At 36.9% G+C, this 23,643-nt stretch overlaps 1 protein-coding gene across 1 annotated transcript; it reads left to right on the plus strand.

The window, feature by feature from the left end:
• The first annotated feature begins 437 nt into the window (after positions 1 to 437).
• Positions 438 to 23,205, plus strand: PRR11 (proline rich 11). Its single transcript, XM_031966501.1, has 10 exons — positions 438 to 1,500; positions 10,792 to 10,954; positions 11,419 to 11,572; positions 11,768 to 11,890; positions 14,161 to 14,460; positions 17,183 to 17,281; positions 17,740 to 17,852; positions 18,745 to 18,804; positions 18,892 to 18,988; positions 21,082 to 23,205. The coding sequence occupies exons 1-10, from the start codon at positions 1,443 to 1,445 to the stop codon at positions 21,148 to 21,150; spliced, it is 1,236 nt and encodes a 411-aa protein (XP_031822361.1). The 5' UTR covers positions 438 to 1,442; the 3' UTR covers positions 21,151 to 23,205.
• The last annotated feature ends 438 nt before the right edge of the window (positions 23,206 to 23,643 follow it).

Here is a 23,643-nt window from a genome sequence, read left to right on the forward strand (position 1 = left end):
CGACCTCCCCCTCCATTCCAAAGTCACCCCTCTCCTCGGCGCGAGTAGCTTCCAGTCCAGTCCCCTCCCTCCCACTCCTGGTGATGAATGAAACCGATTTATGGGGAACGAATGGTACGACCCGCTCCCCACCCCCCACCCAGCCACGGCCAAGGGGTAGAGTGCCGTCTGCTTCCCGCCGTCCCGCACACGCCTCTCTCAATCCCTCCTCCCCACGCGAGGTAGGATTCGCGAGCAGATACACGAGCTCTCCTGCCGACCCACCCCCCTCCAGGGGGTGTGTGAACAGAGCAAGCCGAACAGCCACGTTGGAAATAAACCGGCCTACCGGAGCCCCCCTGCGGGAGGGTAAATGGTTCAACCCGAGAGACATTCCGTGCCGCCCCCCCCCCCTCCTTTCCAGACCCCCGATTCTTCCCACCAACCCCCCTCCATAGCGAGTGAATGGACCAACCCCGCCCCTTCTCCAGGCACACTGAGACCGATCCATTCACACCTTCAAGGGGGAAACCCGGGACGCGGGTTGCACCATCTGCCCCCTTCACGGAGGGGAGGGAACGCTTGGGCTACACCATTCATGCATCCCATCTAGGGAGACAGAATTCCACAGCCCCGAATCCTCAGCATCTCCCGCCATTTCCCTCCCGCGTTCCCCGGATGTAACTCGTTCCCCGCGGCGGTTAAACGGGCCCTGGCGGAGGCGATTCCCTTCAGCAAGGGAGGAGAGGGTGGAAATCAAGTATCGGGGCAACCCGAATCGCCCAGAGTTCCCAGAGACTTTATCGTGCTTTCTCCTTCTCCTGGTGAGAAAAGTGCACAAGTCCGTCTCCTTCGCTTTGCACTCACCATCACTTCCAGCTTAGTGACCGCCGCCTCCATGTTGAATAGTTGACATTCCTCAGGCGGCGGCGGCGGCAGTGGTTAAGCCCTCGAACTCAAACGATGCTAGCACGGAGCATTCCCATTGGACAGCTGTCACTCAGCGCGGTGCATCCATTGGCTTTCCCGCTTCATCACTGCCCGCCCATTGGAGCCTGGGTCCCTCCCTTCAGAATGAAACAGGCCCTTCTGTTGGGCGAAGACACAAAATACGGCGTCAGGATTGGTTCGGTTCCGTATTCTTTCTATTGGTTGCTCCTTCTTTCTACTTTCAATTTCATTGCAGAGTTTCTGCAGAATCAAGTTTCTGAGTGGTAGAGTCGGAAGAAGCGCCAGCCAGTCAAGGAAGAGCTTCCATAAACCTCTTTGTGAAGGTGGGGACACCGCCGTACAACCTTATTCGTACAAAAAGCGCCACTACTTCGATTGGTCAGGGAGTCGGGATGCCTCATCCAATCACGAAATGCCTTCTCTTCTTTTCCCCACCCGGAGGGTTAATTGAGTATAGATGACGGTTCTGATTGGCCGGTCCATGCCAAGGGTTTAATTTTGAATTCTCTTAGATGCTGCAGCCAGAGGACATTGCCCAGACTCTGTTTACCTCCCGGGGCTCTTTTACTAGTAAGTGCAGAGAGATCTTCCCTTATTTTTTCTAGGATCGAGGCGATTGGTGCTGCTTCGCATCTTCTTCGTGCTTGCAGAGGGAGGCTAATTTGGGTGGTAGGGAAGGGAGAGAAGGTATGGGTTACGGGAGGCAGAAGCTGCCGACATCAGTAGGAAGATTTGTCTTTCCTTCCCGTCCGTGCACAGCACAAATTATCTGAGGCTATTCAGTTTCCCTTTGCACAGGCTCAGTAAAATAACGTGCCCGTGTCTTACACTTTTCTGCATCCTGTGTAATTCAGGTCGCTACGGAAGCATTGGGCGCCTCCCGTATGCATACTGAAAAGGTAACAAAAAGACACACCCGTGACTTAGAGAACAATGCAAGACACTAAAAAAGATTAAATTAAATATAACTGAACCACACGGTTAGTTGGTGGTGGTGAAAAGGGTCGTTTATCTGAGAAGCAAGTGTGCTTGGGAAGAGCAGATAGCGGAACAAAAGTCGTCTTAGTCATTTTTGTTCGGACCCGATGTGTGATTTCCGCTGTTTAGGGTACCAGAATCCCTTCTATCAATGCAAATCTGTAACTCTGATAGCTTTATGGGGAACAGGGAGACTGTGACTTGTCAATAGTAGCATAACCAGTTGTGTGTTAGAGCTAAGATTCAAGGTAGGTTTTCTTAATTTCAAGGGGACCTTTTATCCGATAAAGTGATATTACCTATTACCTGTATCTCTATTTCCTATAGTGCTTTAGACTCTTCCTTTCCCCTTATCACATTTCACTTGTCACAATTATTTACATGTCTTACCCCTTTTAGCGTTAGCTTCTTGAAGGCAGGTTTTGTTTTGACCGTGAACGAAGTGCCTAAGGTAAAATCTTGCACATATTTCAACCCTTTAGGTGAGAAATGGGTTTTTAATCTTGTGTCAAAGACTTCTTTGAAGATCAAATGAAGATTATAGAAATTTAGCTTGATAATTGAAGAAAATGCTAAATTTCAGTTAATGGTTAGTGAAAATAAAGATATCTTTTTCTTTTCCATCCAAGTGAAATTTCTCTACAGACTCTTTTCATCATCTTTGGACCATTTGTTAGAATGAGTACTCCCTCCACTGTCATAGATCACAATCTTTCTTAGCATTCCATAAAGTTGCTTTGAAACACTCTTAAGGAATCAAGGTATCAATCAGTCAACAAGCATTTATTAATTGCTCACTATGGCTCAAGCACTATGCTAAGTGCTAGGGATACAAAGCCAAAAACGAAAGTCTTTCTCCTCAAGGAAATCACATCCTTTATAAAAGGAATGTATCTGGATTTCTAATTTAATTCTACATTTAAGTCCCTGCTGCTTGCAGAACTTAGGTTAGAGGCTGGGAGAGATGTAAAGTTTAGATAAGATCAGATGCCTTCTGGTTTGGTAGAAAGAATACTATTAACCTACTGAGACCATACTTTCCTCCCTCTCCAACCTCAACCTAGTAGTTAGAAATTTCAGCTCCTACATTATCCTCAGCTCTTTAATCCTTTGCCCTCCTTTTTTACCACAGATTACTCTCTCCCACCTTCTACTTCTTCACTCTTATTCACATCCACTGAAGAAAGCTGGAGGAAATCCTACAAACTTGCTGAGTATATTACAAATTTAAGTCATCCATACTCAAGTGAGCCTTTACTATAGCTATGTTATTCCCTTACTCCCATTAACTCACTCTCCCAGAAACTATTCTAAATCTCCTTTTCTTCAAGGGTTCCAGGATTCTTCCCTCTTTTCTCTCAGCTTGTCTTTTTATTGAAAAAATAAATGAGGCTGTTTGACATGAACTCCTCTCATTCTCTTGATTTCAAATTTCCTTGATATCTCTCATTTTCTTTTCCCTGCTCCTTAACAAAGTCAACCCTTCTCTACAAGTGCACTTGATACCATCTCTTGCCATCTGCTCCAACAGATAATACCCTCAATCACCACTTCTCAAATGTCTCCCTGTCAACTGATTTCCTCACTATGGTCTTCAAACAAACCCAAGACTGTCCCATCCTTATAAAACCTTTATTAGATCTTTGTTGTTGTTCAGTCATTTCAGTCATCCAACTCTTTGTGACTGCATTTGGGTTTGGTTTGGTTTGGTTTTTGGTAAAGATACTGGAGTGATTTGCCATTTCCTCCTTCAGCTCAATTTAAAGATGAGGAAACTAAAGCAAGCAGGATTATGTGATTTACCCAGTAACACAGCTAAGAAATGAAGCTGAATTTGAACTCTGTTTTTCCAGACTCCAGCTGCTTCATCCACCTAGCTGCCTTTATTAGATCTTATTTTATTTTCTAAAGCAATATCTCTTTAAATATAAATATTTATATATTTCATATATAAATATAAGTAAAAAGTAAAGTACCTAACTATATCTCTCCTCACTTTCTTGGCCAAACTTCTCAAAAAATTTGCCTATCCTCCCTGCCTCTACTTCCTCTTTTCTTACTCTTCAACCTTTTGCAGTTTTGGTTTTCAACTTCATTACTCAACGGAACTGCTTTCTTCAAAGTTACCAATGATATTTTAATTGCTCATTTTGATTATCTTTCCTAAGTCTGAATCCTTTTCAATCTATCTGCTGCGGTTGACGCTGTTGTCTTCTATCTCCTCCTGGATGCTTTCTCCTCTCTGGGTTTCTGTGACACTACTTTCTCCTGATTTTCTTCCTGCCTGTCTGACTACTTCTTAGTCTCCTTTGTTGGATCATCCTCCACACCATATCCTTAGGTAAGAAGTGACATCTGAACTGTGCTTTAAAGGAGGTTAGAGATTCTATGAAGTAGAAGTAACAAAGAGATACATCCCAAATGGGATAGACTTTGCATAGAAATGAAAGTGGAAGATGGAATATCAGGTACAAGGGACAATTAGCAAGCCAAAGCACTGATTACTTCTAAACCACAGAATAAGTCTTGATATTGAATCATATGCACTTTTTATTAAGAAGTTGCACTGAGGATTCATAAAAATTGCCAACCTTTCTTTGGCCTCCTAGATTACAATACCTATAGCTGGTATGATTCCTAGTTTAAATAATTTCATTGTAGCATCAGAAATAATCCAAAAATAAAAGACATTCACAATTCATTGTATAGTGTTTGGTAGGAGAAAAAAAGTATTCTTGAGAGTCACGTAATAATAGGTTTCTGTCTCAGATTAGCAATTTGGATCCCACCTCACTCATGAGTAGGATTTATGCCTCTGGTGGGTTCATGAAATGATTTTGAAAAAGATGGCAATTGTAAATGTTTAATGCTTCTGGAAAAATATGCCCCTTGAGTATAAGAGTTACTCTGCAAAATTCCCAGTTAAATTGAGGACATAATAGAATAGCTGGATTTTTGTTTGTTTTTAAGACTCAGTGTCCCTATCTCATTCAGGATGGAAGTGTAGATGCTGCATTCTATTACTAATCAAAATGGAAGCTTTAACTCTTACCATTTCCCACTTTCTCAGACAGCCTGGTGACCATCTTGTAAACTCCTACCACTACCACCAACAACAACCTAGGGAATCCCTCTTTAGATGCTGGACTTAATGTGGACATCTGATTGATTTAGTGCTCTTGCAGCTCAAAGTTCTCACACTCTTATCAACAAAGTAGCCTTAGTCTCAATGGGAGCAGGGATTATAGTTTCTGGGCCAAGTAATAGTTGTTTTTTTTTGTTTTTTTTTTTTTTTTTAAATCTTTCTCTGTTGAGCATTCTGCCTTGTGGAGAGTGAAACTTTCATCCTTTAATTTTGAAACAACTGTGACTACTCAATAATTGAAAGAGAAAGTTCTTAGTTGATGTTATTATTCAGAGATAGGGCGTAGCACCTCTGCTATGAGAGCTTGCTGACCCTTTTCAGGGCTGCTCATGCAGCTTTGCAGTTTTTGTGACACATAACTCTCACTTGTGGAACTTGTGGTTCCAAGGAACTTTAGCCTGTGCAGAAACCACACCTGGCAAAATGTCTTGGCAGAATGACAGAGGGGCTGAACTCAAGGGTAACCAACAGTCCTCAAACCCATCGCTGTTAAGGGGTGTCTACTCTAAACATATGAATGTGGGTGGAATGGGTGGAGGGGAACAATTTATTTCAATAGTCATGAAGGCAGCTTGAAGTAGGCATGGTGGAATACTAAAAGCTTGGTCAGCAAGGTCATCCACTGCGATCTGAACCATCTACAGTCATACTGACTTTTGTCCTACCACTGGACTTTGATGCCTCTGAAAGAGAGTGAAGCTGATAACTTTGTGCAATTCTGCCTCAATTAAATCCAATTTGTCTTTGAGTCAGATATCACCTCTTGATGTTATTGGTCCTCTCTGAAAACAAAGGACAAATAGCTTTTAGAGGCAACATAGCATAGACAGTCTCAGGCAGAACTGAGTTCAAGTACTGGCCCAGACACATATTGTCTCTCCTACTCACATATCTTATGTGATTCTGACTCAATCTCTTTAGCATATGAGGAAATTCTCTAAGATGATACAGAGAAATTACCAACTTACACTGGTAGGAAAGGCTCTTCATTAGGTGGTCCCTATGCCATTGAAATCGCAAGTTCTATACTTATCTTTATTACTAATAACTAATTTTTGGAGGCAACCAGGGTTAAGTGACATCCCTAGGGTCACACGGCTACTAAGTGTCTAAGGTCATATTTGAACTCAAGTCCTTTTGATTCCAGGGCCAGTGCTGTATCCTCAGCACACCATAACTGTAGTTTTTTAAACTACAATTATTCTGATAAAAAGGACTTTCTTTCTTGATGTAGGTTTTGCCAATATTTAACTAAGAACTTTGGACAAATCATTCAACAATTCTCTCTCTTAGTGTTCTTATTTGTAAAATAAGGATCTTGGATTAATTCAGGATTTCTTAACCTGGAATCTATGAACTTTAAAAATGCATATATATGTATATACATACACACATATATATATATATATTTTTTTTTTTATTAAAACTTTTTATTTTCAAAACATATGCATGGATGATTTTTCAACATTGACCCTTACAAAACCTTGTATTCCAAAGAAGTCCAGGTAACAAAAAGGTTAAGAAACCTGGGATTAGATGATTTCTTTTAGTTCTCAAATTATTTCATCTCATATCTGAAAATGCTTTCCCAATTCTCTATTATATACCCAGGGAGACCATGAGTAGGATGGATTTAAACAGCTTTCAAAAGTTTTCTTTCAGAAAATGAGCAAAATACTTTATAGTTCACAAACTATGAATATCATATATTCATATAGAATGATAACAGTATATAGTCATGTATTTTTTTTAATACACTAATGACAATAAGCACCTACTCTGAGTTAGGTACTATGCTAAGGTTTAGGAATACAAATACAAAAGTGAAAAAATCCCTGCCCTCAAGGAGCTTACATTCTACTGAATAAAAAAGATTTAATATTTTTCCCCCAATTACATGCTAAAACATTTTTAATAATTGTTTTTTTTAAATTTTGAGTTCCAAATTCTCTTTCTCCCCTTGTCTATTTTTGAGAATACAAGTAATTTGGTATAGATTTATCATGTGAAGAATGAAACTATCTTATGGATGACTGTTAGAAATCACCTTCCTTCCTCCCCATTTTCAGGATTGCATTGGTTTAGGAAAATCTCATGAAGAAAACTCCCTTTATCTAGGCAAATGGCCACCTACTCTGCTTTATGAACTTGGACTGTTACTTGGGGGCACTGAAAGCTTAAGAAATATGCCCTACAGCTAAGTGGTGCAGTGGATAGAGCACCAACCCTGAAGTCAGGAGGACCTGAATTCAAATGTGATCTCAGATACTTAATTCTTCCTGGCTGTGTGACCCTGGGCAAATCACTTAACCACGATTGCTTCAGCAAAAACAAAAACAACTCCCCTTACTTCCCCACCCCCAAAGAAATGTACCCTGTATCACACTGTGTTGGAGATAGGCCTTTGACCTTTATGCTTGAAGGTCTACTCTCTATGCCTTATGATACTACTATCTCTTGATATGTGTAAGGTAGTAAAATAGAGCTTCTCCAAGAGAACAAGTTATGTAATAACAACAAACATGATTATGGAGAATCAACTCTGAAAGCTTTGTTAGGAATTCTGGTCAACACAATTACCAGTCAGGATTCAGAGAACTCATGATAAAATAAATAACCAACCTACCTCTTAATATCAAAGTGATAGGCTCATAATACAGATTGAAACATTTTTTAGGAATGGAACCCAATGAGGGAATTTGCTTCACTACATGTTTGTAACAGGGAATTTTGTTTTTTCTTGTATTCTCAATGGGGATAGGGAAAATATGGTAGAAGGGAGAGTAGACATCTGCATTAGAAAAAAAAAATTAAATCACAACTCACACAAAAAAATTATAATAAAAGCTACAAAGGATAATGTATCATAGTGTAGTAAAAAAACAAACTGTGGATTAAGAACCATGGAAGAGGTGTCTGCTGCTAATTTACCTGTTGAATTTCTGGTAATTCCCTTAGTCCCTCAGCTCTAGTGTCTAGTCAGTCTTCTGGGTCTCTTCCAACTTTAAATTTATGATCCTAAGGAGAAAAGCGGATGATTACCAGCTTCATTTAAATTCCTTTAGGTCTTTCTATCTTAAAATCACATCCTCCATTTGAACTCACATTACTCTCTTTTCACCCCCTGCACACTAGTTCAATATAATCTGGGGGGGGGGGGGGGGGGTTTCCAGCCAGGCAACTAAATAATGCTTACTGGGCAAATCGGAGTGGGTGACTCCAATAGAGTATGTTTGTTTCTCGTAAGAAAACCTAAGCAAACTCTGATTCTTTTTGTACAGCAAAATAACTGTTAGGCCATGTATGCTTATATTGTACTTAATTTATACTTTAACATATTTAACATGTATTGGTCAACCTGCCATGGGGGGAGGGAAGAGGGGATGGGGGGAAGGAGGGGAAAAATTGGAGCAAAAGATTTGGCAATTGTCAATGCTGTAAAATTACCCATGTATATAACTTGTAAATAAAAAGCTATAATAATTTTTAAAAAATAAGCAGCCAGAATGATATTGCCCTGTTCTATTCCAATGGGAATATGCATATTTCTTAAAAGGATTCTTTAAAAATGAAAAACAGTAACAAAAAAACCTGAACAAAAAAAAGGAAATGTTACCTCAGGACAAAAGGATTTATATGCTGGTGGGGGGAAGAAGGTGGGAAATTGTCAAATCTGTTCTGTACTTATAATGGCCCAAAGGGAATTCATAACTACCTCCAAGCTTCAAGTTTGTCTCTATGCCTTGTGAAGATGAGAGTGAATTCAAACATCATTTTCCAGTACATCTTCCAGCCCTCTAAGAATAAACCAGGGTGGGTCATTTACTATTTTAAACCTGACCTCTGTTGCCTAGCAAAATGCTGATAAGCAGACCTCCCTACGCATCCCACCCCCACCCAGTAGTAGCTGTTGATGCCCACCCCACCTAACCCTATTTCATTGCCACACTGCTGCCCTCTCCTTGGTTTCCCAACCCCCAGCAGAGAGCTGTGTGAGCCAGAAAAGGAGAGCCAAGTGTAGAGATGCATACCAAGTGCCTGGACTCCCCGTCACTAAAGAAGGCCGAATTTAAGTATGTAGTCTAAAAGCAGGTTGTTCCAATTCTAATACAAGTGTGGAGGGAAGGAGTCCAGGCTTGTGGTCAGAACAGGAGGGGATGGGCAAGGTTATTTCTAGTTCAGCCATTCACTTGCTCAAGAATCCAAGTGACTTTAGATTTGCCCTATTCTTAGAAGAGAATTAGTTAACAACAACAATTTTGCAAAGTACTTGTGACAAAAACCCAGCAAGACTTTGGGAGCTTAAGATCACAACAGCTAGCATTTATGTAGGTTGGCAGGACATTTTATATATCTCATCTGATCTTCACAACAACCCTGTGAGGTAGGTGCTATTATTTCCCTCATTTTATAATTGAGAAAACTATGACTGAGAAAGGATAAGTGACTTGTCTACCAAGTTTCTAAGATAGGATTGAAATTCAGATCTATTCCAACTCTAAGTACCCACTTTGGTTATTATCTCAACTCATAGTAACTAAAGGATATTTTGCAGAAGTTTAAATCTCATAAGTAATTTTCCTGGATTTCAATCCAGGAGTTTCTCAAGAAGTGAGAAAATATCACTTTTTAAAGTGATATTTTAGGGTAGCTAGGTGTCACAGTGGATAGAGCACCAGCCCTGAAATCAGGAAGACCTGAGTTCAAATTTGCCCTCAGACACTTAATATGGCCTAGATGTGTGACCCTGGGCAAGTCACTTAACCCCAATTGCCTCAGCAAACAAAAAAAAAAAAAAAAAGGAAAAAAAAAGATAAGAAAAAATATAATAAAAATAAAGAGATATTTTAAAATAAATTTATTCAAGATTTTGGGAAACCCCTGAGTCTTAGATCTGGGATGATTTAACTCTTTCTACCCTTCTAGATTAGAATTGTAATTTACAAAGTCCTGATTAATAACTATACAATTAATAAGGCTGCTTTTGGACATGGCCAAAGAAAACTCATCTCTCTTGAGTTCAAATCTATCCCTACATACTTCCTATCTGTGTGACTCTGGGCAAGTCACTTAACCCTGTTTGCCTCAGTTTCTCATCAGCAAAATAAACTCAAGAAGAAATAACAAATCATTTTTTACCAAGAAAGCCCCTAAAATGTGGTCACAAAGAGTCAGATACAATTGAACCATAATAACAAATGCATTTGGAATAAAATGCAAAACGATAACAGTCCCTGCTCTCAAGGAGCTTACATTCTAATAACAGGGAGGCCACACATTTAGAGAAATGATGACTCTGAAAGATATTTTATTTGGGGAAGTTACAAAGCTAGTAAGTAGAGCTAAAGGGGAATAGATTGACATACTTTTTCCTGAAGCAGTGACAAAGTTGATTTGATTATAATTCCAGAGCTGGAAAGAGAGGAAATGGTGTATGATATCTAGACAGTTTTAAGGACAGGGACTGAAGGGAAGCCAGACCTAAATATGGTGAACAATTGAGGCAGTCAGCAGTCAAGACTGACAGAGGAGGTTTAGGGTGGGAATTCTGGGTAAGAAAGACTTAAGTCCTTCTATACCAAAAGGTACAGTGGGAACAAGTCAAAGGAGTAAAGTCTACTTGGAGAAGTAAAAAATTTCATAAATAAAATGTGAAATAAAAAAGCCGGGACTTTTCTCCTTATCTTCCCTTCCCTATTAACCAAGAGTTTAAATCACTGCCTACAATTTTTCCACAGAAAAAATGACCAAGCACAAGTACCGGAGAAGAAGAAAGATGAGAGTCAGAGCCAAAATGTTATTGAAAAAAAGAAAAGTTAGTCCTTCTGATCCTATTCCATGTCTTCTTCCTCCTTCCCCTCCCTCTCCTTCTTCACCTCCAACTCTACCTCCATCTGAAAGGTGAGTCTTGGTATAGGGTAAAGAAAATTATAGGTATTTAGTTAGAATTTTGTGTTACTTTGAAGAATGGCTAAAGTTTAGGGCTTTCTGGTCTAAGTGAGCTAGTCAATGGGATTGGATAAACCTGCTTGGGAAGGGATAGGGATGGGACATGGATAAAGAGAGTGAATAAAATTGAAGTCTAGGAGATCAGAGAAAGAATGGATTCTCATCTAAATGGCAATTTTGAGAGAGAAAAGTGAACATTATAAAAATAATTATATCCTCCCCACCATATCCCATATCCCCTATTCCCTTTAGATAGCCTCTGTACCTATTCCATTGTCAATGAATAGTGATTTCTGTCTTCCTACCTACAGGGGAAAGGCTCTAGGCTAGCATTCAGGGTCTATGATGTGGCTCCCTTTGCTTAGGGAGCTGTTCTGGCAGTATAGCTTTGGGTTTCTTTTTATTTTTCCCTACAGGGTGATAGATGCCTCTCCCACAAAAACAAGTTGTGGCCAAAGTTGGCCAACATTAGCTTGGAACATCATGTTTTCCAATGCAAAGAATGCAATGAAATTCCTAGCAAAGAGGGTTTGGTCTTTCTATTGGTGTTGCCAGAGCAGTATTACACAGGTATGATTTTGATTGATTCATTTCCAGTCTTCCCTATGTGTATTCAGGTAAATGATCCTTTGAGATCTTAATCATGTGAGATCACAATATGAACTGTGGACCTTGAGGACTTTCATTTAGGAGCTATTGTCTTGTTTCATTTTTGGTTGTATCCTTTATGACTGGGATTTGGGTTTGTATCTTTCTGAGCTTTAGAATTTAGAGATGTTGAAAGACCACCTATTTCCATCCCGTGTCTACTTCCGGGAACTCAGTCTGATTAGACAGCAGGTTGACAAGCTGGAAAGTGAATTCTGCAAGCTCCAGGAAGCACTAAAGGTTAGTACAAGTCATATATCTAAGACCAAATTTCTGCCTGTTGTTTGCAAAATTAGAGCTATTATTCCCTCCAGCTTTTGGTCAGGTAATAGAAAATATCTATACATAGCTATACCCACAGAAGATACTATATTCAGAATAAGTAATCCAGTTCAATTTTTATCATTAAAAAGATTTATCAAACTTTAAAAAAAAAACAAGCAAAACAAAAATAGGCCCCTTATGGTCAATATGCACAGTCAAGCAACACTAAAGTCCTATATTGGCAATGTACCAAAATGCGTCTCCTGAATATTTAGCCCATCCCTTTTCTGTCATCAGGTAGATTGTATCCTTCATCTTCAGTTCTTTAGAATCATTGTTAGCCTTAGCATTGCTCAAAGTGCCTAAGTCTTAAAAATCAATTGTTATTCTATAATTTTCCAAGCATAGCCATGTCTGTTGATAGTGTGGCGGTGACTCATCTGAAGCAGTTTGACAATCAGTCCATATGTAACTGATCTACAAGCATATAGAACTAAGCTCTCCTACTGAAACAGGAAGTATAACTAACCTTAATCAGTCAACAGCTACAAACATTTATTAAGTGTTTACTATGTTTGAGAAAATATGTTTTACCATCAGTTGCTGGATTGATCAGTTTTGAAGCCTTTTGGTATCATTTGCCTTTACATGTAAATTGTTCTGGTCCTACTCAGTTTCCTTTAAATAGGTTCTTGCAATTTCCCCTTTTTTTTTCTTCTGAATTCCTTGTATTCAGCCATCCTTGTAGGATAAATAATGTTTTATTTCATTGATATTCTACAGTTTGTTCAGCCATTCCCCAAATGATGGATGCTAACTTTCCTTATAGTTCTATCCCATAAAAAGTGTTGCTGTGGATATTTTCTGTATGTATAGGACTACCCACCTTCACATACTCCTAAAAAGGCTCTTTTGAGGGTCAGAGAAAGTCTTTCCTAAGCCTAGTTGTGAGGTTAGGCTGAAAGGAAAAAAATGCATGTTGTTTGACAAACTTAAGAAAGTTAGAATCAGGGGAAATGATAGTTTAAAAAAAAAAAAAAACCAAAAACCCTTGCTCTTTGATTTTTTTTGGTTTGCTTCTCTGCCAAAAAAAAAAAAATGTTTTTAAGATGGTTAAATTGATTAAGCAAAGCTAGTTTTAAAAATTGATTATGTGATGGGCAGAAATGATAGCTTTAAATGCATTGATTTCATCTTTACTGCCTGCTAAAATCCTATTACAGTTGTCATGCAGATTATTTTTTTCAAAAAAAATTTTTCTTTTTTAATTTATTCAGCCTAAATCCACTAAAACATTCATGTCTTTGAAGTGGAACTCCCTATCACATGCACTAATTGAGGAGTCTAATATGAGTGTGATTTTTAACAAAGTCCTGATAGCAGGAGATATCATGCTATTTAGCCTATGAATGTATAAACAATAATTCAAGTGTTTGAATTGTATTTTGAATTGACTTTGGAACACATAAAAAAAATAGTTCAATGTATTCAGGGCCTGTTAAATTCTTTATGAGAAGTACCATCTGCATTAATCTTATTTTAAAAAAAATAAAATAAAAAGGCTATTTTGTGACTTTTTTTTTCTTTCAGGAGAAGGAAGGAGACCTGAGGGGTCGTATGGTCTCTCTCTAGAGATGCTGTGGGCCTCAAGCCCCAATCAGAGACAGTACTGATCTCTGTGTCAGTCTGACAAACAAATAATTTGTATCCATCTCCCTGAGGGAAGCTTCTGCTCTCCTATCACAGTTCCCAAAATGTTTAACTGAAACTAAAAATGTCACATCTCCAAAAGGAAGGGATGGGACCAGATGATGTTTAAGCTTCCCTTTCTGCTATAATGTTCTTTAGTTCTCACTTGATATGATGTCCCTTTGAAATCATCCCCTGCCTCTTCTGTGTTCTTTGTCCCATCTACCCTGGTTAAAATTTTGTTAGATATAGTTAAATATTAATTATTCTATATAGTTATATATATTTATGTCCATATAACATATATATTATAGTTAAATATTAACTTCACTTGGGCATTTAACGCAACACTAAATCCATAATTAATAAGATAAGTCATGTCCAAGAGTAGCCATTCTTGAAACTTTAATCAAATCTTCAGACTAGGCCAATTTACCATTCACTTGCTAAATCAAATGAGATAATATTTATAAAGTACTTTACACAATGCCTGGCATGTCAGAAGTGCTGTATTAATTCTGGATATTATTATTAAATTGAATCTCTTTTTCTTTCAGATTTCTCAGAACCCTGCCTCAGAGTGTTCCTCTTGCCAGGATTGCCATAAAACATGTTACTTAAGGCCTCAACTTCCAGAGGATCTTGCTCAAGCTCAAACCGTTATTAGAGAATCAGCATCCACACTCCCATCTGGGGCACTGCAGCCTCAGATTCTCCTTCCTCCTCCTCCTCCTCCTCCTCCTCCTCCTCCTCCTCCTCCACCACCACCACCTCCACCACTTCCACTGCCACAGCCTCTTCCACTCGCCTCAGTACCTTTGTTACTCAAAAAGGTGAATCGTACCAAAACACTTCAGGTAGGAGGCAATGATGATTTCTGGTTTTCCCAGCAATGGTTACTGGTATGAGGCATGCTAACTGTTTCTGGCTGGGTCACAAAGGAGAGCATCTTTTGGGGGAACTTACTTCTGACTCAAGATTCTCTAGCTTTTTGGATTTAGGAACTTGATATTTTTCAGCTTCTTTTTAGAGGTGTTCATACCCTTAAGGTTTGATCCACATGTTTCTTCCCATTATAATCCAAAATACCAATTCATCTACCTGGAGAAATAGAACTGCAAAATTGAATAGAATGATTCTATTGGTTGGTCCCTATATTCTCTCCCCAGGAGAAAAGCCTACATCAGAACTAAATTAAGACTAGACCTTTGGCAGGTAATGATAGAGTGGAAATAAAGAGAGCTGGATATTAAGGGATAAAAGTTGTCAAGTTATGATAATCTGGTATATCCTCCTTCACTGTAGTGATATAACTATCCAGCCAAATAGAATGTTTAAAGGTAATGTGCTATAGTACAATGATTATTATATTGGAAATAGGATTTTCATGATTAGAAATGAGTTCTAGACCTGGTTTCATCATTTATGACCGAAAACTTAACCTTTCTCTGCCTCGTTTCCTAATCTGTCAAAAGAAAATGTGTATTTACTTTTCAAGGTTGTATTGATCAAATGAGTTAATGTGAGAAGTTATAAATTTTTTAATGTTTTATTGATACTTTAAAAAAATTATTGTTATTCTCCAATATACTCTTCATCTCAATGAAACCCTCTATCATAACAAGGAAAAACAGCTATAAAACAGTCACTTTGTTCTTCACTTTTTTTGCCACATCTGTAGTCTTTTCTGTTTTACAGAAAGGAAGGAATTGTATGAAAATTCTTTTAAGGGACTATAGAAATTAAGATATTATCTGCTAGGATGTAAGTTCCTTAAGATCATTTTTATATTCCCAGAGAGTCTAGCATAGTGCTCATACAGTAGAAAGAACACTTTATAATATGTATAGTCAGAATGCCTAGATTCAAATCTCATCTCTGATGATTACTAACGAATGTTATAGATTACTAATAGACACTTGACTTCTCTGGGCCCCAGTTTATGGACCCAGTAAAATGAAGAGGTTGGATTCAATAATCTATATGATCCATTAGGGTTCAAAGTTCATGATCCTTTAGATTGGAAACAAACACCCTTTTAAAGTTTTGCTCAATGGACATATACCAATTCTGCCGCTTCAATAATCTCGCACATTATGGGGTTAATAGACTTTGGGTTAATAACCTTGGAACCAAGCCATCATTTGTGATTTTGATTCCTTAGAAAAATGCATTCTGAGTTTGAAACCCTTAAGAAACACAACCAATTTGGGGGCTTTCCTAGAGTCTTGTATAAGAAAACATTGGGAGGAGATCCAGCAAAGTCTACTTAGACAGAAACCATCTACTAGTTTTTGTACCAGGGTACTTTTTTCCACTATTTTCTAATTATGGTCTGTATTATGAGACTAAAATAGAATTCTTTGATTTTTTCCTTTCACCCCTTATCTTCTTCTCCTTTTCTTTTCTCCTTCTCTCTCTTCCTCTCTCTTAATCTCTCCATTTCCCACCCTTTCTTTTTTCCCCCTCAATTTCTTCCCTCCTCTCTGGATGTCTCTCTCCCTTTTCCCTTTTCTTCTAGCTCTCTCCTCTCTGTTGCTCTATACCATTCTTTCTCTCTCTTTCTCCCTCTCTTTCTCCTTTCCCCCTTTTCTCTATGTCTCTCTCTTCTTTCCCTCTCTGTCTGACTCTAATTCACCCTCTCTTTATTCCATATCTTTCCTTCTGTCTCTATCCCTTTCAACTTTCCCTTCCTCTCTCTATCTCTTCCTCCCCCTATCTCACATTCTCCTTCCCCTCTCTCCTCTGTATCTTTCTTCTTTGTCTCTCACTCCCTCTTTTTTTCTCACTCTTTCCACTTCTCCTTATCTCTCTCTCTATGTCCCTCTCCCCTCTCTATCTTTCTCTCCCTTCTATCTCTTCTTTCTTCCTATTTTTCACTTTCTTTCTTTGTCTCTTTCTCACTCACTACTCTATGATCATTGTTCAGTGTACTGCTTCCTAAATGCAACTGTTCTTGGTTTACTGTGACCTCAAATGCTTCTCTGGATCAGATGTAGGACATCAGACTTCATGTGCCCTAAACATTTTCTTAGCTGTCATTGTTGTGACACAATGTCCCATGGAGACAAAATGGGAAATTTTTTATATAATTGAAGCAAAATCCCATATGTTATTGGAATTATCAAAATCATGGCTTTAGCTTCCAGTTACTTTTGTTCTTGTGGCTGCTATATTTTCTATATTCTGACTACCTTGAAATAAGATTAGTATCTTTTCAAATGCCTTATTATCATATACTTGGGTACCAAGTCAAATGAAAATCTCATTCTTGGTCAAGCAGCTACTTTTGAAAAAATTCTAAGAATAAACATGAATTCCTTATTCCATCTTAAATCCATTCCATGAATTCCAATGAATAAAGAGGGGATTCAACCCTGCCTACCTCTTTGTGACTCCATCGGGGTTTTTTGGTAAAGATACTTAGAGTGATTTGTTATTTCCTTCTCTGGCTCATTTTCAGGTGAATTTTACAGCTTTATTTTAGAAACCATTCCTTTGGTTATTAAGCTCTAAAAACCAGGTGCATATGGTATTCTATTTATGTTTGAAAAATCAGGCCTCTCCTTGTGTTTTTAGGCTGCACCATTAAAACAAGAGGGGCCCATGCATATAACTGTTAAAGATCTGCTCACTGTGAAGTTAAAGAAGACACAGAGTTCTTCTCTTAGGAATAAGGTAAGGAAGTAGGGATCACATGCACTGTCCCCTCCCCATCCCAACACACACACACACACACACACACACACACACACACACATGCACACTCCCCTTCTGTTCTCAATCTAGCCATCACTACATTAAAAAAATCAACCAAGCTTTTCTTATATATTGAAGGCATGAAGAGAAAAGTGTTTTGTGTTTAATTTCATAGTCTGAATTTTTTCATAGAAACTATTTAGTTGCCATACAAACTTAAAATAGAAGTGGATCCACCAAGGATCAGATCAATTCTGCTGCAATGACCAAAGATACACACTGTTCTACATTCAGGCATGGATAAAAATTAATTAGTGAGGTAACTGATACATCTCATACAGAATAGATCTACAATAATAATTTTGTTTTGATGTGTTTAAAAGTAGCAAGATTATCTTTTAACATATCGATGATAATTTTTCCTTTTGCATTTGAAGATTTTGTCACCACTGAAGGAACGAAAACCTCTGGTTACAGTGTCTGATCTTCAGAGTATCTCCCTGAAACGTCAGTCCAAATTTCCACCAACCCATATCACAAATGTGATAATGTAAGGATCTGGGTAATTTTACAGCATTTTTTTTCTTATTAAAGGCTTTTTTGGAATATAAGCCCAGTAATGGAGTCTTGGTTCAAAGGATATGGACATTTAAATCACTTTATGTGTTTATCCAAATTATTTTCAAAAATGGTTGTACCACTTTACAGTTCCACCAGCAATATATTAATATGTCTCTTTTCATAAAATCCTCCAACATTAATTGTTGTCATTGGGGGAGGGGCAGTTTTTGACAATTTTCAGAGTGTATGGTAAAACCTCAGGATTGTTTTGATTTAGCTTCTTGTCATTAGTGATTTGAAACATTTGCTTCATGGGTTGTGAATACTTGGCAATTCTTTTGAGAACTGTTCCTTCATATCCTTTGATGACTTATTTATTGGGAAATGCTATTCTTATATATGTTTATTAGTTGTTTACATATCTTAGATATCGAATCCTTATCAGAGAAATTTGATACAGATTTTCCTCACTTCACTACTTCCCTTCTTATCCTTTATGTGTTAATATTATCTGTGCAAAGTTTTTCAGTTTCAAGGAATCAAGTTATTTTAACTTTTGTAATTGCCACTATCTCTTGTTTGGTTAAGAATATATCCTTACCAATAGTTGTAAGGATTGTTTACTTTCTAATTTTTTATAGTATGATATTTAATATTAAGGTCATATATCCATTTAGAATGGATTGTGGTATAAGTTATAAGTCTAAGCCTAATTTCTACCAGATTACTTTCCAGTTTTCCCAGCAGACTGTTACTTTTTAATGTAAGAAAATACATCACACTTTTGAAAAAGTTATTTTATAAAAAGTGGAAGAAAAAATATTTTTTAGAAAAGAGGGCATAACTTACTATAACCTAACACTAAAGCTTTATTTTATCAGCACTCCCAGCAAAGGCCAAGTGGATCTGAGAAGACTTCTTAGGAAAGTCAACATAGATAGGTAACATAATTTCTTTAAGCTTTTTAAATACTTATGAAAAACTGGTTAAAAATAGCCTTTAAGGTTTTCAATACCCTTTCTTTATAGGAGCCCAGGAGGAACTCCTCTCATCAATAAAGAAAATATGGAAACTGGAACAGGGTTGACCCCAATAATGACCAAGGCCTTGCGGCAAAAGTTTCAGGCAAGCTTTTGAAATGTTTATTTCTCCTCCTTTTCTCATTTATTTAGATTTATAATACATTGGGTGTTTTCCAGAGAGTATCTCTGCCAACTTCTAGGTCTTTGTGTAGGACTTTCTTGTCTATAGATAGTCAGTAAAGAGGTACACAATAAGTACTCATTAAATTCCTATTAAATGAAACAACTCTTTCCTGCCAAAAGAGAAAAAAAAAAAGAAGTTTGGAAGAATAAGAATAAAACATGTTAATATTCATTTCAGCAAATGCTCATGTTGTGGCTAATGTGAATGCTGAACTTTGAGTCAAGAAGATCTAATTTCAGTTCCCATCTCTGACACTTAATTGCTGTTAGTTATGACTGTTAGAAAGTAAGATCCTTGAAGGCAATAACTGATTTTTTGCCTTTTTAAAAAATCTTCCCAGTACTCAGCAACATGCCTCACACACAGTAAGTGCTTAATAAATGTTTGTGGATTGACTAACTTATTATGAGTAAGATATTGTACTTGTAGGTGTAGGGATATATAGAGTGTAATAACATGGGTCTTGCTCTTAAGGAATAGTATAAAGAGGGGATTCAACCCTGCCTACCTCTTTGTGACTCCACTGGGGTTTTTTGGTAAAGATACTTAGAGTGATTTGTCATTTCCTTCTCTGGCTCATTTTCAGGTGAATTTTACAGCTTTATTTTAGAAATAAAGGCAAATATGTTTAAATTATCTGCCCAAGGCTACACAGATTTGAACTTAGAAACATGAGTCTTCTTTACTCCAAGCCCTACACTCTCTGTATGGAGCCACCTAGAAGCTCCTAAGGTGGAAGGGAGGACGTCCTAAATAACTTCAAATCGCATTTAATAAATGCCTACTATCTACCTAGGCATGAGCAATACAAAAGAAAAAATAAATAAACAAAAAACAACCCAACAATTAGATCTTTACCTTCAAGGAATTTACATATATATATAAAATAAAATATATAATATTTACAAAATCATTTCCATGGGAATTTCATTAGCAGTTTTGATACAATGGAGATAGAAAAGTGTGAAGAAAGCTAAGAGTAGAGTGCTTCAAGAAATTTGAGTATGAAGAGATCATTTTCTTCTGACAAGGCTTAAGGAAGGTTAGAGAATGGAACAAATAAAATGATGCATAAATGTTTGTGCAAATATAGAGTGTTCCAAAAGTCTTAGTACAGTTGTAAAATTTAGTAGCTTAAAACTTAAAACTGAACTGAGACTTTTAGGAAATTATTTTATTTATGAACAGTCTTTAAACAAAACTAATTGATTTTAGAGAAAACAATAGTGAAGATGACTTCAATTATATATCCCAGAGATAAAGCATCTTCCCTTAGTCTCTTAAAACAATCTTCTCTCTCTAGAAATTATCCACAAATATTTTTGTAGAAGTAAATCATAGTAGCTCTTCTTTCCAAAGGATTGTTTTCATTTTATTATATATATGTATATATACATATTATATATATATATATATATATATATATATATATATATATGATAGAGATTCTATCTCTTTCATCTAAGATTGCTAAAAATCACTTGTTCCAATCATAAGAGTTTAATTTGCTATATAGTAAGCAAATAGTGATAGAAATAGACTTTTTGAAGCTAAGATCTGACTATATAATGATTTTTCAGATGGGATCAACTAAATAGGATTTTAAAAATATCTTTTCATCATTTAGTCATTTGGACTGTAATAGCAGATTGTGATACAGCAAGGTACAGTGGAAAGGTTTTGGAAAAAGGACCTCACCTGGAATCCTAGTTTTACTGGCTGTTTGATCTTGGGCAAGTTATTTCTCCTATCTTGCTCCAGTTACTTATTCTGGAAAATGGTGGAGGTTGGACTTGATCTCTTATACAATTTCTAGCTCTAAATCCTATGACTTCTTGGTGAATTCTCAAAAATCCCCTTGTTCATCTTAAAATCTGTTGAACATGAGTGAATTCTGCTAATGCCAACGGGATACATTTTTGGACGCTCTCCTCTTTCCTTTAGTTCATTGTACTGTTTTATTTAGCAGCATAAATAAAATTCTAATTGGTATCTTGTTTTGATTTCCACAGCTGGCTCATCCAAAGAGCCCATCCCAAGCTCCAATAACTTCTGCAAACAGCTTTGATGAGCAAAATTGATGTTAATGAAGGATTACATTTGAAGATGAAATGTTAAATGAATGTACTCAAATGTCATTTTTTAGGATTCCAGAAACTCATAATTCATCCATCATGTGTCTACACAGCAAAAAAATATAGATCTAAATATTGTCCATCTATTTCAATGAGTAAACATGTTCAAATAGGATATCAGATTTTTTTCTTCCTATGGTTATCTAGACAATCAAGCTTAACTAAATATGTATCATATCCTTTCTCTAATTTGTCATGAAAGGATATTTTGAGTGTCTGACTTAAGACTCCATTCATTTTAAGAAGTCATTTATAATTGCTACATTTGCCACCTAATGAGGTTGCAGTCTTACCTATCTTTATCTTAAGAACTAAGAGAGAGGTGCCTGATGGCCTTAAAAGGTAAAACACACCTCTTTTCCTGTTTTGTGAATCTATTTCTGGCTCACCATCATGTCCTAGCAGTCCCTTATTTTACATATTCCATATTCAAGAAGCCAATGGAAGTTTCATGGACAGCCCCAGTAAGTACTATGCTTCTACTATGCCTTCTCCCAAAGGATATAGCTAGCTCTGGACAAAAGGCTCTCTCTCCTGTACTTCTAGCCATAGAACAGAGGGAACTGATATTAAACACAAACCCAGATCTGGGATTGTTCAAGAAACTCGTCTGCTACTCTTAAGAATGAGGACAGCAGTTTCATCAATGAAGACAGCAGGGGTTAAGAAGTGTAGGATTACTAAACCTCAGTAATCTTGCCATCTTTCCAGGAAAAGCTGTAATATGAGACAAATATAAGATACTGCAAAGTTCCTAAGCCAAAAGCCTAGTTTAGGGAGTTTCCTAAAACATCTAGTAATGTTCAAGCCTTGGGCTAAAGTACAATGGCCCTAGAAAAATCCCCATCCCAGTTCCAAGGCTGAGAATTCAATCTAGGGCCTTTCTATAATCATATTTTTGAGACACACAAGCAGATATCTTAATACTCAAAGATATCATATCTAAATAGAGATGTGAGAGTAAGACACACATGCCAAAAATGAAATATGTCATAAAAAAGCAAAATCTACTTGTAAAAGTCAAGAACTATGTAAATGTTCATGGAGGAAATAGTTCATTTCTTATTGCAAAATAATGTTTTACAAAGCATATGTGAAGTTTATGATAGCTCTGCTATGTACTGTATTCATTTTACAAATGACTTGATAATTCACAAAGAATTAATACTGTTGTACCTCTTCAGTTACCAAAAAACTGAAAAAGTTCAATAAGAGGTATTTGGATGGAAGGTTCTATAGGCATCTGATATCTACATGGGTGTATGCTAATATATATTTGTAAAGCTGCTAACTGCCATCATACCACCAGTATTAAGAAATATTACATGTTCCCCAGGTTTACCTTTTAGTTTTTACTAAGCTTTTATCACAGCCTGTTTTGAATTGTTCATAATTCTGTAAACCAAGGGCTTCTTAAAACCACTATGTACTATATGCTTTTTTATTAATAATGAACGATAACAAAATCAGGGCAATAATTCTGAGGCCTTTTAGCTATGTTTTAACAATAAAAATTTTATAGTAAATGATGGACCTCTTGCTTTCTCCAGATTTGACTAATAGTATAATTATGAGGAGTTAGGACGCACTCAGAGCTTTAAAAAAAAAACCCAAAGATTATAAAGGTATTTGATATTTTAAAAACTAAAACTATATATTATTAGAAAGTTTTCTACAGTGCTTTGTTAATAATTGATGTAAGACTGACAATTATTGGTGAAAATTGATTGCTTTTAATTTTTTAGGATCACATTCAGCTCCTGAACCTTACTTGGTTACATGAAGGTAATTGGAAGTGTAACTACTAAAAATAAGTCAGTTATATTTACTACTTTATATTGGAAACTAGTAAAATACTTAAGTTGGCCTTTGTATAATATGTTGGCATTTGAAGACTTAGTTGGGTCTAAGTGAATTCATTGTCTTTCATATGAAGCATGTTGAGCAGTATTGCAACAACTTAAATATGTATTTTTTTAAAATATATTTTTGATAAATACTTCCCAATTACATATAAAAGATTTTTTAACATTTATTTTAAATTTTTTTTGAATTCCAAGTTTTCTTCCTCTTGCCCCTCTCCCACACATTAGAAGGCAATCAATATATCAGTTATACATATGAAGTCAAACAAAACATATTTCTACATTACACATGTTATAAAAAGAAAGACACACATACACACACAATGTAAATAAAATATGCTTCAAATTACACTCAGAATTCATCAGTTTTCTCTCTGGAAAGTGGATAACATTTTTCTTCATGGGTCCTTTGTAAATGTCTTGAATCATTGTCTTGATCAGAATAACGAAGTCTTTCACAGTTGATCATCCTTATAATATTAATTAGCAATTACAATATTTTCCAGATTATGATCCCTTTACTCTGAATCAGTTCATTTAGTCTTCCCAGGTTTTTCTGAAACTATACTCATCA

Source organism: Sarcophilus harrisii, chromosome 4 (assembly GCF_902635505.1).
Source record: "Sarcophilus harrisii chromosome 4, mSarHar1.11, whole genome shotgun sequence".
Lineage (NCBI taxonomy): Eukaryota > Metazoa > Chordata > Mammalia > Dasyuromorphia > Dasyuridae > Sarcophilus > Sarcophilus harrisii.

Coding starts and splice junctions, on each gene's coding strand:
- PRR11 (XM_031966501.1), top strand. CDS start 1,443: ATGCTGCAGCCAGAGGACATTGCCCAGACTCTGTTTACCTCCCGGGGC. Junction 11,573..11,767: donor GCCAGAGCAGTATTACACAG/GTATGATTTTGA, acceptor TCTGAGCTTTAG/AATTTAGAGATGTTGAAAGA. Junction 17,282..17,739: donor GTTCTTCTCTTAGGAATAAG/GTAAGGAAGTAG, acceptor TTGCATTTGAAG/ATTTTGTCACCACTGAAGGA.